General features: G+C 33.7%; 2 protein-coding genes across 6 annotated transcripts; one reads left to right on the top strand and one right to left on the bottom strand.

Moving 5' to 3' along the window:
• Positions 1-1,514: 1,514 nt before the first annotated feature.
• LOC132794947 (uncharacterized) lies at positions 1,515-13,242 on the bottom strand. Of its 4 annotated transcripts, none has more exons than XM_060805273.1 (5): positions 13,056-13,242; positions 12,692-12,822; positions 11,066-11,665; positions 5,965-6,203; positions 1,515-5,905 (listed from the first exon to the last, which is right to left on the bottom strand). In XM_060805273.1, the coding sequence occupies exons 3-5, from the start codon at positions 11,557-11,559 to the stop codon at positions 2,118-2,120; spliced, it is 4,521 nt and encodes a 1,506-aa protein (XP_060661256.1). In that variant the 5' UTR covers positions 11,560-11,665; positions 12,692-12,822; positions 13,056-13,242; the 3' UTR covers positions 1,515-2,117. The 4 variants fall into 4 exon arrangements, with proteins under 4 accessions (XP_060661256.1, XP_060661255.1, XP_060661254.1 ...); XM_060805272.1 differs by having other exon boundaries at positions 13,062-13,242; XM_060805271.1 differs by having other exon boundaries at positions 12,692-13,242.
• A 2,187-nt stretch (positions 13,243-15,429) lies between these two features.
• On the top strand, positions 15,430-17,206 carry LOC132794909 (adapter molecule Crk). 2 transcript variants are annotated; one of them, XM_060805203.1, is made up of 6 exons: positions 15,430-15,574; positions 15,742-15,864; positions 15,952-16,126; positions 16,229-16,357; positions 16,607-16,765; positions 16,835-17,206. In XM_060805203.1, exons 1-6 carry the CDS (start codon positions 15,543-15,545, stop codon positions 17,090-17,092), a joined length of 876 nt encoding a protein of 291 aa, XP_060661186.1. In that variant the 5' UTR covers positions 15,430-15,542; the 3' UTR covers positions 17,093-17,206. The 2 variants fall into 2 exon arrangements, with proteins under 2 accessions (XP_060661186.1, XP_060661185.1); XM_060805202.1 differs by having other exon boundaries at positions 15,952-16,156.
• The last annotated feature ends 211 nt before the right edge of the window (positions 17,207-17,417 follow it).

Genomic DNA, 17,417 nt, shown 5'->3' with positions numbered 1-17,417 from the left:
CCCGCTACCCATTTTGAATAAAAGCAAAATATTGCGGTATTTTTTCAAAATATTCCAAAAACACAAATGTACTAAAAATGTACCAAATTGTATATTTGTTATATCGATATAGAACCACATTCAAAATATACCAAAGACGGCACAATTTACCAGATTGTCGGCCAAAGCAACTAAGTAAGTAGGCGTTTTTGCCCATACAAAAGTATTTCTTTAATAACTTCCACAATTTTTATCTAATTAAGTAAAATTTTATACTATTGTTATTATTATATACACCAAAATTTGCAGCTGTAGCTTGAAAAGTACGCTTTTTATTCGATTTTATTCATTTGCGGGGGCGGAAGTGGGCGTGGCAAAAATTTGAAACAACCTTGATCTGCGTGTAAACATAACAACTGCTGTCGAAAAAAATTATAACCCTATATCTGAGATCTAGGTATTCATACGGACGGACGGACAGGCACACAGACGGACGTGGCTAGATCGTCTCGGCTGTTGATGCTGATCAAGAATATATGTTATATACTTTATAGGGTCGGAGATGCCTCCTTCTACCTGTTACATACATTTCCTGCCAGCACAAAGTTACCCTATGGGTGTCATGTTATATTAAACTAACTTCAAAGAGAGCCACCATCTTCATTTTCTCGATCACTAACGGTAATCACTGTTTTTTCTATATAACTTACTTTCTAAATGCGGACGCTTACGGAAAATAAAAATTTTTTTTTAATACGTTTGTATCCATTTTTATTAAATAGAGTAATTGTTTAATATACATGTATTATAGTAAATGGAAATACTTTATTAATATAATTATATTATAAAAATGTGTTCAATTCAATTGGTATATCATGTAGTGCGCCTTGATTTGAATATATTTATTTTTTGTAATTATAATTTGAATTAGTTTTTTCTTTTATTCTCATTTCAGATTTTATGGATATAAATATTTTCCAATGCGCCGTCCTTAAAAGCACGTTAAGTGTAATGTGCGAACATCGATGATGAAATATGATTTACATTTAATTTTTACATTAAAAATGCAGAAGCCTTTTCCTGATCAGTAGTAATAGCGCTAGGATTTTATAAGAATGTTCATCAAATTAAAGGTAGTTATTATATTTTTAAATATAATTAATGTTTTCATATAGACAACTTAAACTGATTCGTTTACAAAGCTTCTCCAAAAAAATGTCAGTCAAAAATATTATATTTCATGTAGTATCATCAAAATGTAAGCAAATAAGTAATGTATATTAATTATTTCAGTGCACTTGAATACATTTTACATAAATTAAAATTCGTAATTAGATTTAGTTAATTTAATAAAGAAAATAAATGTTTAAATATTAAAAGTTTCAGCGTTATACTTTTTCATATTTTATTCTCATACATATGTATTTTAATATGTATTAAATTTGTGATGATAAAATACAAAGTTAAAATAAGGTGTATTTTTCTATTCTTAAAAGTTAATAGGTTCAATATACATTATTAATATTTACATTAAATTGATTTCTGTAAAACTATGAAATAAACCTATATACTATACATATATACCTACATAGAATTTAATACACTCTGTACTTACATAGTACTTACTTACTTAGTATGTACGGATAAGTTGTCGTTTTTTTTTTTTTTTTTTGTAATGTTATAATTTTTAACTAATACGCATTTATAGGTATGTAGTATGATATTTGAAAGAAATGGATGTGTACTGAATAAGATGTTAAAACGTACACATTAAAGTCTCGACCATTATACTACATATTTCTGTTGCGTTTTTTAATTTTGTAACATTTTCATCATCCTTATATTGACAATAACCGATTAATTTATTGTAAGCTGCCGTTTCTTCACTAATATTTTTAAATGTATTCGGTAGCTTGTAAGTTTTAATGTTATATTTATTTTTATAGATTTCTTCGTTCTTTATATATGTATGTATATCACAAGTTTGAAGAGAGTAGAAAGTGGCGATATTAACTATATTGGCAGTAAGCGGCAGCAGTTGGCAATCGACGCAATTTTAGCAGACATAAAATATTTATGTTGCGCATACAGCATAATCTATAAACTATTTCTGATTATTTAGCTGTCTGTCGATGCCTCTAGCAATCAATACCATTGCTATTTATTTGCAATAAAGAGGTGCTGGGAATGCTATGAGTTGGTTGATGCAGCACGTTGTGAATAGCATGAGTTCGAGCTCCTAATTGATCGACATTTTCGTCATCATTATTAGCACGAGATCTCCTATAAGTCTGATCAGAAACCATCAAATTATCAGTGGCCATTGCTGTTACTGATGCCGATCCCAAATTCACACTCAACTCTGGCATTTCCAATGGATTCTGATGTTGATGATGAATGGATTTTGCATTGCTCACATTTGGTAGGTGATGATGCAGATGGACTGTAAGTGGATTAGATGTGATGCTATTGTTGTCATTATTTGTTATCAAATTTGCGCTTTCAACATTGCAACCAGGCATCATTTCGTCATCATCATCCTCCTCTTCTTCCTCATCTGCTTCGTCATCGGAGTTGTGATGATTGTAATGTTGCTGCAGTTGTTGTTGCTGATGTTTCTTAAGGGACAATTCATTTTGAGCCGTCGGAGTTGATGGGATTGGTGCAGCCAGTTCAAAATCATTGCAACGATTTCTGCTTTGTTGTGCAGTACTGCGCTGATAATAATGCGAACGTTCATTCAAAGTTTGAGTACCATTTATGGAGCGCTTGCCGCATTGCATCACTCCATGACGTTGAGCTGGTCCTTGAGGAATCATTATTCCCATTGTCGAACCATTCACAATGTTGTTAAGAGTGCCGCTCTTTCTTATACCATCATGATGTTTACGTTCATATGAATTATAGCTCGCATACCGGCTACTGACGACGACACCATTATTTGAGGAAGAGGAACACGAATTTGTTGAATTGGAACTGCGTCGTTCCTGGTTATCATATGTGGTTCGCTCTAGATTTCCAACGTTATTTTGCTTGCGACCCTTACACTTCTTGTGTTTCTCTCGCTCCCGATCCCGCTCCGGCCAACACTCGTCGCTGGCATGGGACTCTTCTTTAAATATGGGCCGCTCAAAATTATGGAATTCATAGCTAGAGTTCTCTTGTAGGGGCTCGGAGTAACAGCTGTCACTTTGTAATAACAACATTTGTTGTTGTGAAGTACCTGAAGAACCTGAACCAGATCCTGAACCACATCCAGAACCGGTTACTGATGCCGACCCAGAGCTAACAGTATTTTTGCTCAACTTCATACCGCAACTTCCAGCACTGGCACCGCCTCCAGGAACAGCAATTTCCACTCTGCCACCCATTGTAGAGGAGTTGGTTATTAAATCAAAATTGGGGTTCTCATAATGATCCGTTGTCGCATCTGTCATATAGCCGGTGGTAGTTATATATGTAGCTTGTTGATGTTGATGATGATGATAGCGTTGTGAAGTCTGAGCGGATTTCATATTATGATTGAGAGCGCTACGAATAGATCCCGTATCATAAGGTCTTTGATACGTTGGCTCTTGCATCTGATATTCCGGCGAGACAACGACGCCAACTGCTCCAGCCCCTGCACCAACTCCAGCGCCTGGTCCACCTAATGAGTGCAGCGCATAGCTATCATCATAAATGAGCTTCCCCGTACGCATTGTGTATGTATGTAGATTTGTATTTGCATTGCAAATCGTTGGATAGTCATTTTCAAATTGCTCCTGACTCGAACCTGATGTACATGGCAAAAAGAAATTGGCGACATTGGAGTGCTGATGTGCGACGGCACCATGCTTTTCTCTTATCGCAGTCCCAGTGCCAACTGCAGCAACCGCCGAGTGGCCAATCATATGAACATCGCCATTTACAGCGCTGGGTGCATTTGAATTAGTGCCGTTCACATTGTGCTTGAGACCCGTGACCCAAGAAATCAACGTAATTATAGCAATCTCAATGAGACGCAATGAAAATTGATAGCCCCACTGCATCCAATCTACATCGACTTCGCCAAGACTAGTACGCACCGACGAGATGCAAACCGCGCCAAAGATTTGCAGCGTGGCCAACAAAACGAATAACAACGCGGTTGCAATAGTAATATGAATAGCATATGACAGATTCTGATAGCCATGTATATAATTCTGAGATTTACTGCGCAGTATTCGCTTAAGTATGCGATATAAATAAAGGTACAGTAAACCTAGACTCAGGCAAATAAATATATAAATAATTTGGCAGATAAGTGAAAGAACGCGAGGCGGAGGCTGTGGACTAGCCAAACTGGTTGATGATAACATTGTAATTGCTGACCCTGATGTAATAGACGTTATTGTTGCTGAAGATAATGACTGCGATTGGTGCTGCTGTTGCAACTGTAACTGTTGGAGCTGTTGTTGCTGCTGTTGCCGGCGAAAATATTGCTGCTGTTGCTGCTGCTGAAAGTACATGTGATGATTCTGCAAAGTATACGATTCTACATAATGCAACGTTATACAGAGCAACACGTGAACACCACATCCGACAACTACAGTCAAAGGTCGGACTAATGCCGAATATCGATTGTTTTTGTGATTCAATGATTTCAAAAATAAAAATAAAATTAAAACTGAAAATGCAACCGTTAAAAACGTCGCTGGCAAATTTAACAACAGCTCAGAAACAAATATATGAAAAGTACCATGTACATTGTATGCATCGAAGCATAAATAAAATATTCGCATTATGCAAATTGCAATTAGAATGAGATGAATGTATACAAAATATGATTGAGCAAATAAGTGTGTCAATTTGTTGTAAGTCAGCAGCTTGTACAGCGAATAAACTGCGAGTATTGTAAATAAAACAACGGAAAGATAGATGTGGACGTGCCATGCCCACGTCCAAATTGTAGCTGCGGCAGTGGATGCTGTTGATCCGTCACTTGATGATGCTTTTCGTGGAACATCTTTTGCGGTTATTGTTGGCTTCGCTTGCTGCATTGTCGCTGATGTGAAAGATGTGGCAACTGCATCATCAATGGCAGCAGCTGCCGCAGATGGTGTGGTAACTCCAACTTTGCTTATATTGTTAGCAAATGAATCATGAGTTGCAAAATCATTGTGATCCATTTGCTTACTCTTATTAATATTTGAGCCAGCACCATTCGTAGATTCATCATTATTATTCTTTTCCTTAGTGGTTTCATCAATATTTGTATGTTCATTTGCCGTCACAGCAACAATTGCCGAAGCTGGCGGTTTTTGGTAGCTGACAATGGGACGCTGAGTCACCTGACGTAACAACACTGCTGGTATATCGCTTTTTTTGCCATTTGAACCAAGAATTCGTCGTATATTTGGCAACACTTCTTGCCGCTTTATCGCATTTCCATCACTGACATCTTGGCTTGATTTGTGATCAATATGCGTATTAATTTTATGATTAATGTCTGTTGCTTCGACTGCAATATCTTGCTCATTACTGGTGCTGCGGGATGGCGTATTCAGTGCTTTTTTGCGATCACCTGTAAATTCAGTATTCGATGAAGCATTTGCCTTCTTCTTCACGTCTAGAATATGGCTTGAGTAACTAATATTTGGATGTCCATTCACATTTGATTCACCAGTTAAATCTGGGGGACGAAATGGTATTCTCTCATGACCAGGCGTCAAACTTGGAGGTGGAATAGGACGTCGATTATTATATTGAACAGTATTACCGGCAATCAGACCTTCGTTGTTGGTGCCTCGCAGTGTTGGTTTATCAGCGAATGGATTTTGATATTCGGGCGGCAATGGAGGAGTAAAAAATGATCGGGATGGCGGTGAATACGATGGTATATCTCCTGGGTACATAGGTATTGTTGGCTGTCCTTTTGGGTGGTTCTTCTTTAATAAATTCGGAACTGAAAAAAAAGTATTTGACGTTAATTTAAAAAATTTAAAAACGCAAATGCATAATTACATGATGGCATCGGTGTTGAATTATATTGCATTGTATGTCGATGTCGATCTCTGTCATGATTATTGGTACTACTGCTATGATGACGATTTGGATTTGGATATGTTGGATTATTATTGCTCTTCAATATGTCGGCGTTTGGCGCAGATGTAGGAAGCGCATGATCTCTTTCTAAATCCAATTCGTAATTCCTATGACGACTGTTGCTCGTAATTTGTGGTTTATGGTGGGCCAATTGATACCTAGACATATTTCAAGCAAAATTAATAGTGCACCTGTCAAAAATTAACTAAATTTGTTTAGATGTGAACTTTGAAATAGCAGTGCTAGCGACGACCTGTGCGTTTAAAATAGAAAAATACTGTTATAAATACAAATTTCAGATAAAATGTAGTTATAACAGCTTAAATAATTTAATTTTTAGTAATTAACCACTTTTTTCCATTTGGCTAATTCAATATTTTAGCGAATATGGATAATAACAAATGAAATTGGGTGCTTTATGAATAGCTTTGAAATAACAGTGTCAAAAGAAAAATTTTAAAATATTATATAAATAACTTAATCCTACCACATTACGAGTTAAATACGACCTTTTCATTTTTTGTATAGTTTTTTTTGATTATTAGAGCCTCACACCTACGTGGCATGGAGACCACCAAGTCTTCGCAACGTTCGCAGGGATTCTGGCCCTATACCTCCTGCACAACTTGTCGAAGGTGTGGCTTAGATGTAGGGGATTTCTTGGCAACGTAACGCTTAAAGTCCCCCATCAGTTCCCAATCGGATTTAAATACGGGAACTGTGTGCAATATTTTGCTTTTATTCAAAATGGGTAGCGATTATCTCACAGTCAGGCACATTCGACTGTAGCTTTTCTACTTGTTTTTTCTTGCTTAAACCACTCCTTGACCAGTTTGCCGGTGTCTTTAGGATCTCTGCTGAAAAGTCCACATTTCATCCTGAGAATACTTCAGCATGACGATTCTCAATATATTTTCATAGACTTGTTGGTCTATGATACCATCGATCATATTTATAGGTCACACACCACTGTATGAGAAACATCATGATTTTAAGACCACCATGGTTAGCGGTGTTAAGGGTATAGTTTAGGTCGTTTTCGGTGTTTGGTGGTCAACGGACATATTGTCATGTACCTTTCCACCAAATAACACCAGTTTAGACTCATTTGTCCAAAGGATATTACGCCATTTGGATAGTGACCAGTTTTGAAATGTCTTTCACCAAGTAATGGCACCTCCCTGGACTCCAGGTACTCAAATTTATATCCACCAGTCTTCGGCTAATAGCCACATCACTGATTCTCCAGACCAGCTCTTATTTAATATCCTTAGAGGATGCAAAAGGATTAGTTTTGCTGAAGAGCGCTATGCATCGGTTCTCTAAAATTGTGGTTTTCCGTATCGCACCACGGTTTACGAGCTTCAATTCATAATTTGGGTCACTGAAAAAATCTTGGTAAAAAAGTTTAAACGACATAGAACTTTTTTATACGTTTTTCCCTCTTTCCTAAGCTCATGAAAGGACCTACTCTCTCCCTTGGAGCAATAAAATCCTTTAGACATAAAAATAATATTTTTTTTTGAATAGTTATAGTCATTGTCATATAAATTGCAATGAACTAAATTAAACTCACTTTTTATAAAATTAAAACCAATTTCGGCTCTTTTCGTGGAAGAAAACCAAAAACTGCAATTTCAAAATGCATCCAACATGTGGTGCGCATATGTTAAAAGATCAAAATAACAGAAAAACAAAAAAAAAAAATGTTTGCATAAAATTTAACTCTAAAATTCTAGAACAATTTTAGTCCTCACGTAAAGCTAACATGTTTACCCATATTAACAATTATAATAATAGTTTGCCTTTGACCTAATGACTGGCTGAAAGATTGAACCAACAATGCTTAGCCTAAACGCTAGGACGATACAAATTTGCACACCTAAATCTCGGATACTATAAATAATAGAGCTATAAGTCGGGTTTTAGTTGCTTTGGTTGATAATCTGGTATAAAAACACTAAAATAAGATATATTTTTTTTATATTGTAATACTGTTGTTATACCCGCTACCCATAGGGTAGAAGATATTATAACTAACAATGCTTAGCCTAAACGCTAGGACGATACAAATTTGCACACCTAAATCTCGGATACTATAAATAATAGAGCTAGTATAAGTCGGGTTTTAGTTGCTTTGGTTGATAATCTGGTATAAAAACACTAAAATAAGACATATTTTTTGTATATTGTAATACTGTTGTTATACCCGCTACCCATAGGGTAGAAGATATTATAACTTTGTGCCGGCAGGAAATGTATGTAACAGATAGAAGCAGGCATCTTCGACCCTATAAAGTATATATATTCTTGATCAGGGTCAACAGCCGAGTCGATCTAGCCATGTCCGTCTGTCCGTCTGTGTGTCTGTCCGTCTGTCCATATGAAACACTGGATCTCAGAGACTAAAAGGGATAGAGCTATCATTTTTTTCGACAGCATTTGTCATGTTTGCACGCAGATCAAGTTTGTTTCAAATTTTTACCACGCCCACTTCCTAAGACCCCTAGTAAGTAGGCGTTTTTGCCCATACAAAATTATTTCTTTAATAACTTCTACAATTTTTATCTGATTCAGGAATCATAACTACTATAGTAATTATTGTATATACCAAAATTCGCAACTCTAGCTTTAAAATTAGGCATGTTATTCGATTTTTTTGATTTGCGGTTGCGGAAGTGGGCGTGGCAAAAATTTGAAACAAACTTGCAAACATAACAAATGCTGTCGAAAAAAAATTATTGCTTATAGTCTCTGAGATCCAGTGTTTCATACAGACAGACGGACTGACACACAGACGGACATTGCTATATCGTCTCGGCTATTGACGGTGATCAAGAATATATATACTTTATAGAGTCGGAGATGCCTTCTTCTACCTGTTACATACATTTCCTGCCGGCACAAAGTTATAATATCCTTCTACCCTATCGGTAGCGGTATAATTACGCTTGTTATTCGATTTTTTTGATTTGCGGGGGCGGAAGTGGGCGTGGCAAAAATTTGAAACAAACTTGATCTGCGTGCAAACATAACAAATGCTGTCGAAAAAAAATTAAAGCTCTATATTTTATAGATCTAGGTGTTCATACGAACGGACGGAGAGACACACAGACGGACATGGTTAGATCGTCTCGGCTATTGATGCTGATTAAGAATATATATACTTTATAGGGTCGAAGATGCCTTCTTCTACCTGTTACATACATTTCCTGCCGGCACCCTATGGGCAGCGCGTATAAAAATCGAACAAGTGTTATTTTAAAGCTAGATGTGCGAATTTTGGTGTATACAATAATAACAATAGTGTTTATGATTCCTGAAAATCAAATCAATCCTGAAAATTTGCGATCAGATAAAAATTGTGGAAGTTATTAAATAAATACTTTTGTATGGGCAAAAACGCCTACTTACTAGTGGTCTTACTAGTGGCTGCCAATCTAGTATATTGTGACGTCTATGGTTTGAATGTGGTACAATATCGATATACCAAATACACCATTTGGTATATTATTATTTGTGTAGTGTTTTAGGTATATTTTGAAAATAATACCGCAATATTTTGCTTTTATTCCAATGTATAATAACGAATACAATTCTCTTAGTTATTATTGTATGCACCGAAAGTCGTGAATCTATTAGGTTTTTTCGATTTACAATGGAGGTAATGGGCAGACAGACAACGGACATGATGATCAAGAAGAAATACATTTTATAGTGCTCGACATTCTGCAAGTTACATACATAAATTTTATATAGACATAATGTCATAACACCCTTCTATCCGGTATAACTGACTGACTGAAGTAACCTTTAGCGACTTTAACCAATATATAGAACAAACAGTTGATATACTCTTTCAGTCAAGTCAAAGGCCGACGCGAGTAACTTATTAATTTCAGGCAAGAAGCTTAGACATCATTCTGACTAGCAAATCTCTCGCTGAGAGTACTAGAAATAAAGGGCTGGATTATGAAATTTATTTTCTAATATACCGTTAAGCCGTCCTACCAAAATCTGGTTTGTGGAAATGGGCAAACCATTGAAAGATAGCCACGGTCTCGTAATGAAAAGGGTAATGCAATTGTATAATAAGTCAAATAAATTAATCATATCAGCGATGCAAATATAGGACGTATAGACGTTTAGCCTAAAACGGTTAAAACCAATTTTACAAAGCTGGCTACAAATAGAAACTAGGTATATGGGTTAAGCGCAACAAACAGATCACTAAACATCTATTTGACAACCATTCATTTTAAGGCGTTTGAATTGATTCCGCTAACGGCAATTCCGTTCCCAAAACCAGAAATTTTTGAAAGTTTTTAGCAATTTTACCAACTATTTCGAACTTGGATCTCCATGGCTGTCATCTGTCAAATTAAATATCCCTATCTTTTATCGTTTTACAACCCTTGGTTTTAATTTTCTTATTATTCATTTATCAAATTAACTGATAAATTTAAATTCATAAAACATTTAAAAGTTGTCTCGAAACACATGAAAAGTAACTCAAGAACTTTATAACATATTTACCAATTTCGAGGAACTCTTTGTGATTGGGAGATTCAATGCACTCAAGATGTAACCTGACAAAAGCATAAATTCCCTCAAATATTTTCACAAATTGCACAATAATTAAAAGATTTTTGTAATTAAACTTGTTCATGCATATTTTGTTCAATACCTTACATCAAATTTCGATTGAAAAAACTATGAAAATATACCACTATCATAGAAGTGTACCAATGAGTACAGAACGAAACACACACGGACGAGTTGTCAACCAAAGCAATTAGTTTCTGTATTTATATTACAATTTTTCAATTATTTAATAATTGCTTACTTAACGCAATACTAAGAAAACAAATCATTTGCTGATAAACAAATTGGATGAAAATATTAATATTCACAAAAATAATTACAACGTTTTAACATATAGTAAAAAGAGATACTGATAGAACTAATCAGAAAAATTAAATTGTTTAATGCAATTCCGGTCTCATATCTTGCAACTTACCGGAGAGTGGTTAAAGGAGGTGTTGCAACAGTGGTCAACCCCAAAACATAGCTGTTGTCCGGAATACTCCGTTTGGTTGTTGAAGTTGTACCATAAGCGACTTTAATTATCACAGCCGCTACACTCCGTTCCATATTGTCCAATTTGTCCAAATATGATTTCGATCCTACTCCGGGTGATGAATGAATGACATTTGATCCAATATTATTGGTAGTATTCATGCCATTATTAGAGAAAGTTGAACTATTGTTTGTATTGTTATTAGGTGATGAAATTGCCATTAGCAATTCTTCCGAAGCTGTTTTGTGCTCTTCAACTAATATGCATTGCGTTGAGCATATTAGATAAAATGAAATTATTAAGACAAATTTCATATTGTATTTGATTCTTTCACAGTTTGCTCTACAGGATGGTGGCATTGCCAGGATGTAATGGTTTTTGAAGCCACGGAGTTGCCTTTTACTACAACTGTTAGTCTCGTTTTCTTCGCTCATCGTTTTTGCCAATTTGCTCAAAATATTGAAGACCAAACGCTATTGATGTAATCTAATCCAGCCATTTAATTTATAAATTATATTTCACTTTCGGGAATATACAACACTGAAAATATAAAAAGAATTGGAATTTTTTTTTTAGAGATTTAATACGTTCCATAAACCATAAAATGTTTATTATTGAACTATCGATTTTATTAAAATATAATATATAATATATATATATATATATATATATATATATATATATATAATATAATACTTTAAACGTGAGAAATATGTTAAAACTTTGGCTTCATTCTAATGCTCGATTTTTTCAACACATTTTTTCCGATACGACAGTTTTATATTTGTGAAACCAACATAGTATACAAAGATTACAACAATAAATTTTAGTGATATAACTAAACTATTGCTTTCAATATATTTATATCACCTAGAATATGTTTAAATCGGTGGTTTTTTAACAAATTTTTTGCCCGAAGTTTTTTTTTCGCATTTGAGGCAGCTGTTTTGCGTGAGAGCGGTCGCCCTTAAAAGTTACCTTTTGCTTTGAATCTAGCAATACTAATCATGATCAAAGGTGAATGAAAATGTGAGGTCTCTGTGGAAATCGAGTCTTTTGTCGAAAATGGGCCGTTAAAATATACGATGTATTTGGTATACTTAGATGACGCCCAAACAATCTAAAACATACTATATAAAATGTAAACAAACACAAGAGTACTATTAATACTGTTATCACGCCGTTGATCCATATTTTATGGGTTCACGTTCGAAAAGCAGCCTTCTGCCCGTTACGTAAAATAAATAGTATTTTTACTACAAAGTTGTAATAGATGTGCCAAATGCATTTGAGCTTTTTTATTTTAGATTCCATAAAATTACACTGACATTTATTTTAATGATTATTATAAATCAATGCTACATGATCTATGAAAAATTAAAAAAAATTCTATAAGGTTCAGCAATTCATACATACTTAGATTCTCATGGACCTTAATAATTATTCAAGTGTTAAACGATTTTAAAAACAATAATAGAAGCAGAAAATACTATTTAAAATAAAGTATGCCACAGAACATACATACATGTTATATTCACATATGCATACGTATGTAGGTTCACTTACTTGTCATCTTTACACTATATTGTAGGAATAATATATATCCAAACTTCCACTAATTGATAGGCAATCGATGCAACATTCGTATAGCATTGATTAATGTTCGTTTCATTTTATTATCGCATAAGTCTATAAATCTATTTGTAAAATAACATATATTTTTTAAAGTTCAGTATTTTTTGCATTCAAATGCGCATTCACATAATAACAGATTTGTGCGTACATATGTAGATACATATCTACCAGCAAACAAGTTTAATTTTACATGTATATGCATTTCCAAATAGTGGTCTTATGCACATAAATGCATGCATACACACACATATACATTATGTACATATCAATCTAAGGATGCATTGTTACAACATACACATACGCTAGAAAAGTATATGGGTGCTTGGCATCCTGTAATTATTATTCTTGCACTTTAATTTAATTCATTTAATTCACAGGGAAAGACATGATTAATCGAATTTGATTTTATTTCATCGGTAATTAAATTGGTAAAAACTTTGTTTTCTTAATTTTTTTCTTCTACACAAAATGGCGATGCTTATAAAGATGAACAAAAAATAATCGACTTATCGATTGTAGTGTAAACAGTTTAGCCACGATATATTTTTCCATAAACTATATCGATGTTTAAGCTAATCTAGTTCACATATTGTCAGCAGATTAATAATTACAGAATATTAACTTTATGTTGGTATAATTTACACGTACAATTGTTAAAATTTAACCTACCAGCATTGTTGGGTTTCAGTTGCTTTGCATTTTTAGACTAATTTGTCTATTTATAACTTTTGAGGCGAGTATGTGCGCTCTTTCAGCAATAGTATTATTCAAGAATTATTCTAAATTATTTCCAACAATTGACAAATTAGAAACTTAGTTTACAGCTTCTGGGCTTTTTCTCGAAAATCTTGTTCGAACATTGTGTGCGTATAAGTGTGTTTAGTACATGTTTTAATTAATTATAACGTGACGAATAAATATTTATGACCACACCACTGCAACAATAAAAAAAAAACATGAAATCACATTCATTGCCTATATCTTTTGCAACACAATCCCAAACAAATGTTGTAACTTGCAATATTTTTTTGATTTTAAATTTCTAATGCAGCCTTGCAACTCCACAATTTTAAGCAAAGCTGTTTCAAGAGAAAATGCAGCGTTTATTTTTAATTTTTTTTAATTACCAGTCTTTATGTTTGTGTTTGGTTTGCCGATATAAGTGCCGAATAATAGGTTGTGTTTTTTTTCGTCTGTGAAACAGCTGATTTGATATCTACATACATTGCAGTATCGGAGTATCGAGCTGCAAAATTTTTAGTGCGCTGGGAACAGCGGATTGAAAATGACTGCTGTTGTTTTTTTTTGTTTATGGAGTTAGGCGGAAAGAACGCGATTTCGATCAATTTTGTGTGTTTCAGAATTCGACCCACTATTGTATGAGCTAAAAGAAATTTACAGTCGATGTAACCCATTTTGAATTAAATCAAAATATTGCGATATATTTCTCAAAATATACCGAGAACTCAAAAATGCTAAAAAAAATATATATATATACCAAATAGTATATTTGGTATATAATTATAATACCACATTCAAAATATACCATAGACGGCACCATATACTATATTGTCTGTCAACAACTAAGACCCGTAGTAAGTAGGCGTTTTTGGTCATACGGACAGACGGACATGGCTAGATCGCCTCGACTGTTGACGCTGTTACCTGTTACGTACATTTCCTGCCGGCACAAAGTAATAATATCCTTTTACCCTATGGGTAGCGGGTATAAAAACATTATATATCATTCTGTATTATATTGCGACAAATTAATCCCATTAAAAAAAACATATATATAATTTATATTATTAACGTTTTATGATTTTTACAAATAATTTTTACAATAATAATAATAAACTATACAAATTTTCAGAAGCATACAAGACAAACAACTTTATTCTGATCCAAATGCAGTTAATCTATTCTTCCCGAAAAGTACATTTTTTATTTATGTCGTTTTATATCTTCATACAATTAATAGTGTTAACAAAAACAATTTAAAAATGTAGATATTAATAGACGTTTTTTAATATCCAAATTACGATATTATTCATTTCGAAGTTAGTAACAGCGAATAGCATACGTCATACATTCAGTTCAGTCACAGATCGCATAAAAAACGATGTGTATGGGTGCATTTCGTGGCGCTGTACTTTTGTTTATATGGGATGTATATATTGGGATGTGTATGCATGTGAAGTTTTGCAACGCGCAGTTGTATAATAACTTTTTAGAAAATAGAATATTTAAAATAGTAAGTAGTAAGCTAAACTTTTAAAAATTATAGTCGGTAAAATCCATTTTAATATTCACATTAAAAATGTAATGTATCTGATATATTAGTTGTTTTCGTAGTTTCACATGAGACCTTCGACTGAACCTAGTGACGTACGCTGTGCGCTGCGTTAGAGCCTTGAATCTCAAAATGAGCCGAAGAGGCTCTGGGGTTCTAATAGCAGCGCTCAGCTTTTCTAGGGTCGCAATAATACTGTTGCAAATTATACTTTTTGATTCTAGACTTGAGTATCTATGTATTATTGAGTTAGTGCCTTTATGCATTCTTTTCATAATAATTGATGGATGAACGTATCCATAAAATTGAATTCTTCAAAAAATATCGAAATCGAAACATTTGTAATCGAATATCTATTAGCAGTATCGAATTGAAACTGAGACCAAAAATAAGAACAAGAGTTAGAGCATACACAAAGAAAAAATTATAGATTTCATTCTAAAATCGAACTGTTGCACGCCAAAAAATCATTATAAATTCTATTTTAATATGGATACATTTGATGTATCTGATAGAAGCAGGTAGGAATGTTCAATATGTATATGTACTTTATATTAAAAAGTAATATAAATTTAGTTTTGTTTTGTACATAATTTGCATATGTATTGACATACACATATATATTATAAATAGTATATATGAGTTTAAAATTTATGAACTAATTGGTTAATCGCGATGTATATTGTAGTTGGTACTTTGGATCCATGTCTCGGCAAGAAGCAACTGAGGTGTTAATGAATGAACGAGAACGTGGAGTTTTTTTGGTTCGTGACAGCAATTCAATAGAAGGCGATTATGTGCTTTGCGTGAGGTAATCGTAAACAATACTTATATACCATTATACAGTAGTTAGGTATTTATTATTGATTTTGTTGTTTTCAATATACATTTAATTTAGAGAAGACACTAAAGTGAGCAACTACATTATTAACAAAGTGCAGCAACAAGACCAAATTGTTTTCCGCATCGGTGATCAGTCATTTGAAAATTTACCAAAACTGCTTACGTTTTACACACTACATTATCTGGACACCACACCATTAAGACGACCAGCTCTGAAAAAAATTGAAAAGGTTATTGCCAAGTTTGATTTCGTTGGCAGTGTATGTACAACAAAAATACCATCAGTATTTATTGAATTTGAGATGTATTAGTAATTGTCATTTCCTTGTAAGGATCAAGATGATTTACCATTTCAAAGAGGCGAAGTGCTTACTATAATTCGAAAAGATGAGGATCAATGGTGGACTGCTCGCAGCTCTACGGGACAAATTGGACAAATACCGGTTCCCTACGTTCAAAAAGTATGTTGCCTTTTTACACAAATTTCTTAATTTTATGCCATATTCACTTTAAATAAAATCTAGTCATTACGCAATTTTCAGTGGAATTTATATTTTGTATTTTAGAAAACAGGTTTGCTACATTTTAAGCAACCGCGATACCCAATCGATTAACAGATTTCTCATTATGATGAAATGTTTAACAATAGTTTCATTGATTGAACCATTTCTATTGGAATAAATATTTTCTTTTATATTATAACTTTTTAGTTCTATGATGACTCTATAGGGGAAGATAATGTGGATCAGCCGACAACATTAAATATCAGTTCATGTTTAGCACGTACCAATATTTCATATAGTGTTAACTGCGACCCACCTACCGTATCGACTGGTCAGTTTAGTACATTAAAACGGACAGACTTAAACGTAAGTAAATGAATGTAATATTTGCCCCATGTTTTCCTTTGTATTATCTAATAAAAATGTTACTTTCAGCGAAAGCTCCCAGCCCGAGCACGTGTTAAGCAATCAAGAGTACCAAACGCGTATGATAAGACTGCGCTCAAATTGGAAATTGGTGATATCATTAAAGTCACTAAAACCAATATTAATGGTCAATGGGAAGGCGAGTTGAATGGACGCAAGGGTCATTTTCCATTTACACACGTTGAGTTTGTTGAGGATTGTGACTTAAGCAGTAATTGTACGAATATCCGATTTAATAGCGCTAACGATTGGGTTGAACAACACTAACAATATAATTATATATGTATTTAAGTTAAGGAAATGTATGAACGAATAACATTTAAGTGGGGCTTATCAATTGTTAAACTATGAAATATATTGATTGATCATAGATAATTGAAATTCAGACGTTATTCCAAATTTTATATATAATCACATATATGAATAAGGTACAAAATAAATAAAATGGGCCCATCTCCGTTAATTTATAAATTAAATCTGCAATTATATTCACATTTTCACATTGCTTTAAAGTAAGAGATAAAATTGTTAGCAATGTTTCTAAATATAAATAGAAATTATATGAATTATTAGTTGAGAATAGGTATGTGTA

The sequence above is a fragment of the Drosophila nasuta genome, chromosome 4 (assembly GCF_023558535.2).
Source record: "Drosophila nasuta strain 15112-1781.00 chromosome 4, ASM2355853v1, whole genome shotgun sequence".
Taxonomy (NCBI): Eukaryota; Metazoa; Arthropoda; class Insecta; order Diptera; family Drosophilidae; genus Drosophila; species Drosophila nasuta.
Note: the sequence above shows the minus strand (reverse complement) of the source record. Positions and strands in the feature narration are given on the sequence as shown.

Bases quoted from the DNA above. Each gene is read 5' to 3' on its own strand.
- LOC132794947 (XM_060805271.1), bottom strand. From the start codon at position 11,559: ATGAGCGAAGAAAACGAGACTAACAGTTGTAGTAAAAGGCAACTCCGT. The intron at 6,204-11,065 runs GTAAGTTGCAAG...AAATATGTCTAG, and splicing joins CCTCCTTTAACCACTCTCCG to GTATCAATTGGCCCACCATA. The intron at 5,906-5,964 runs GTAATTATGCAT...CTTTTTTTTCAG, and splicing joins TTCAACACCGATGCCATCAT to TTCCGAATTTATTAAAGAAG.
- LOC132794909 (XM_060805202.1), top strand. From the start codon at position 15,543: ATGGATACATTTGATGTATCTGATAGAAGCAG. The intron at 15,575-15,741 runs GTAGGAATGTTC...TGTATATTGTAG, and splicing joins GATGTATCTGATAGAAGCAG to TTGGTACTTTGGATCCATGT. The intron at 16,766-16,834 runs GTAAGTAAATGA...TGTTACTTTCAG, and splicing joins TAAAACGGACAGACTTAAAC to CGAAAGCTCCCAGCCCGAGC.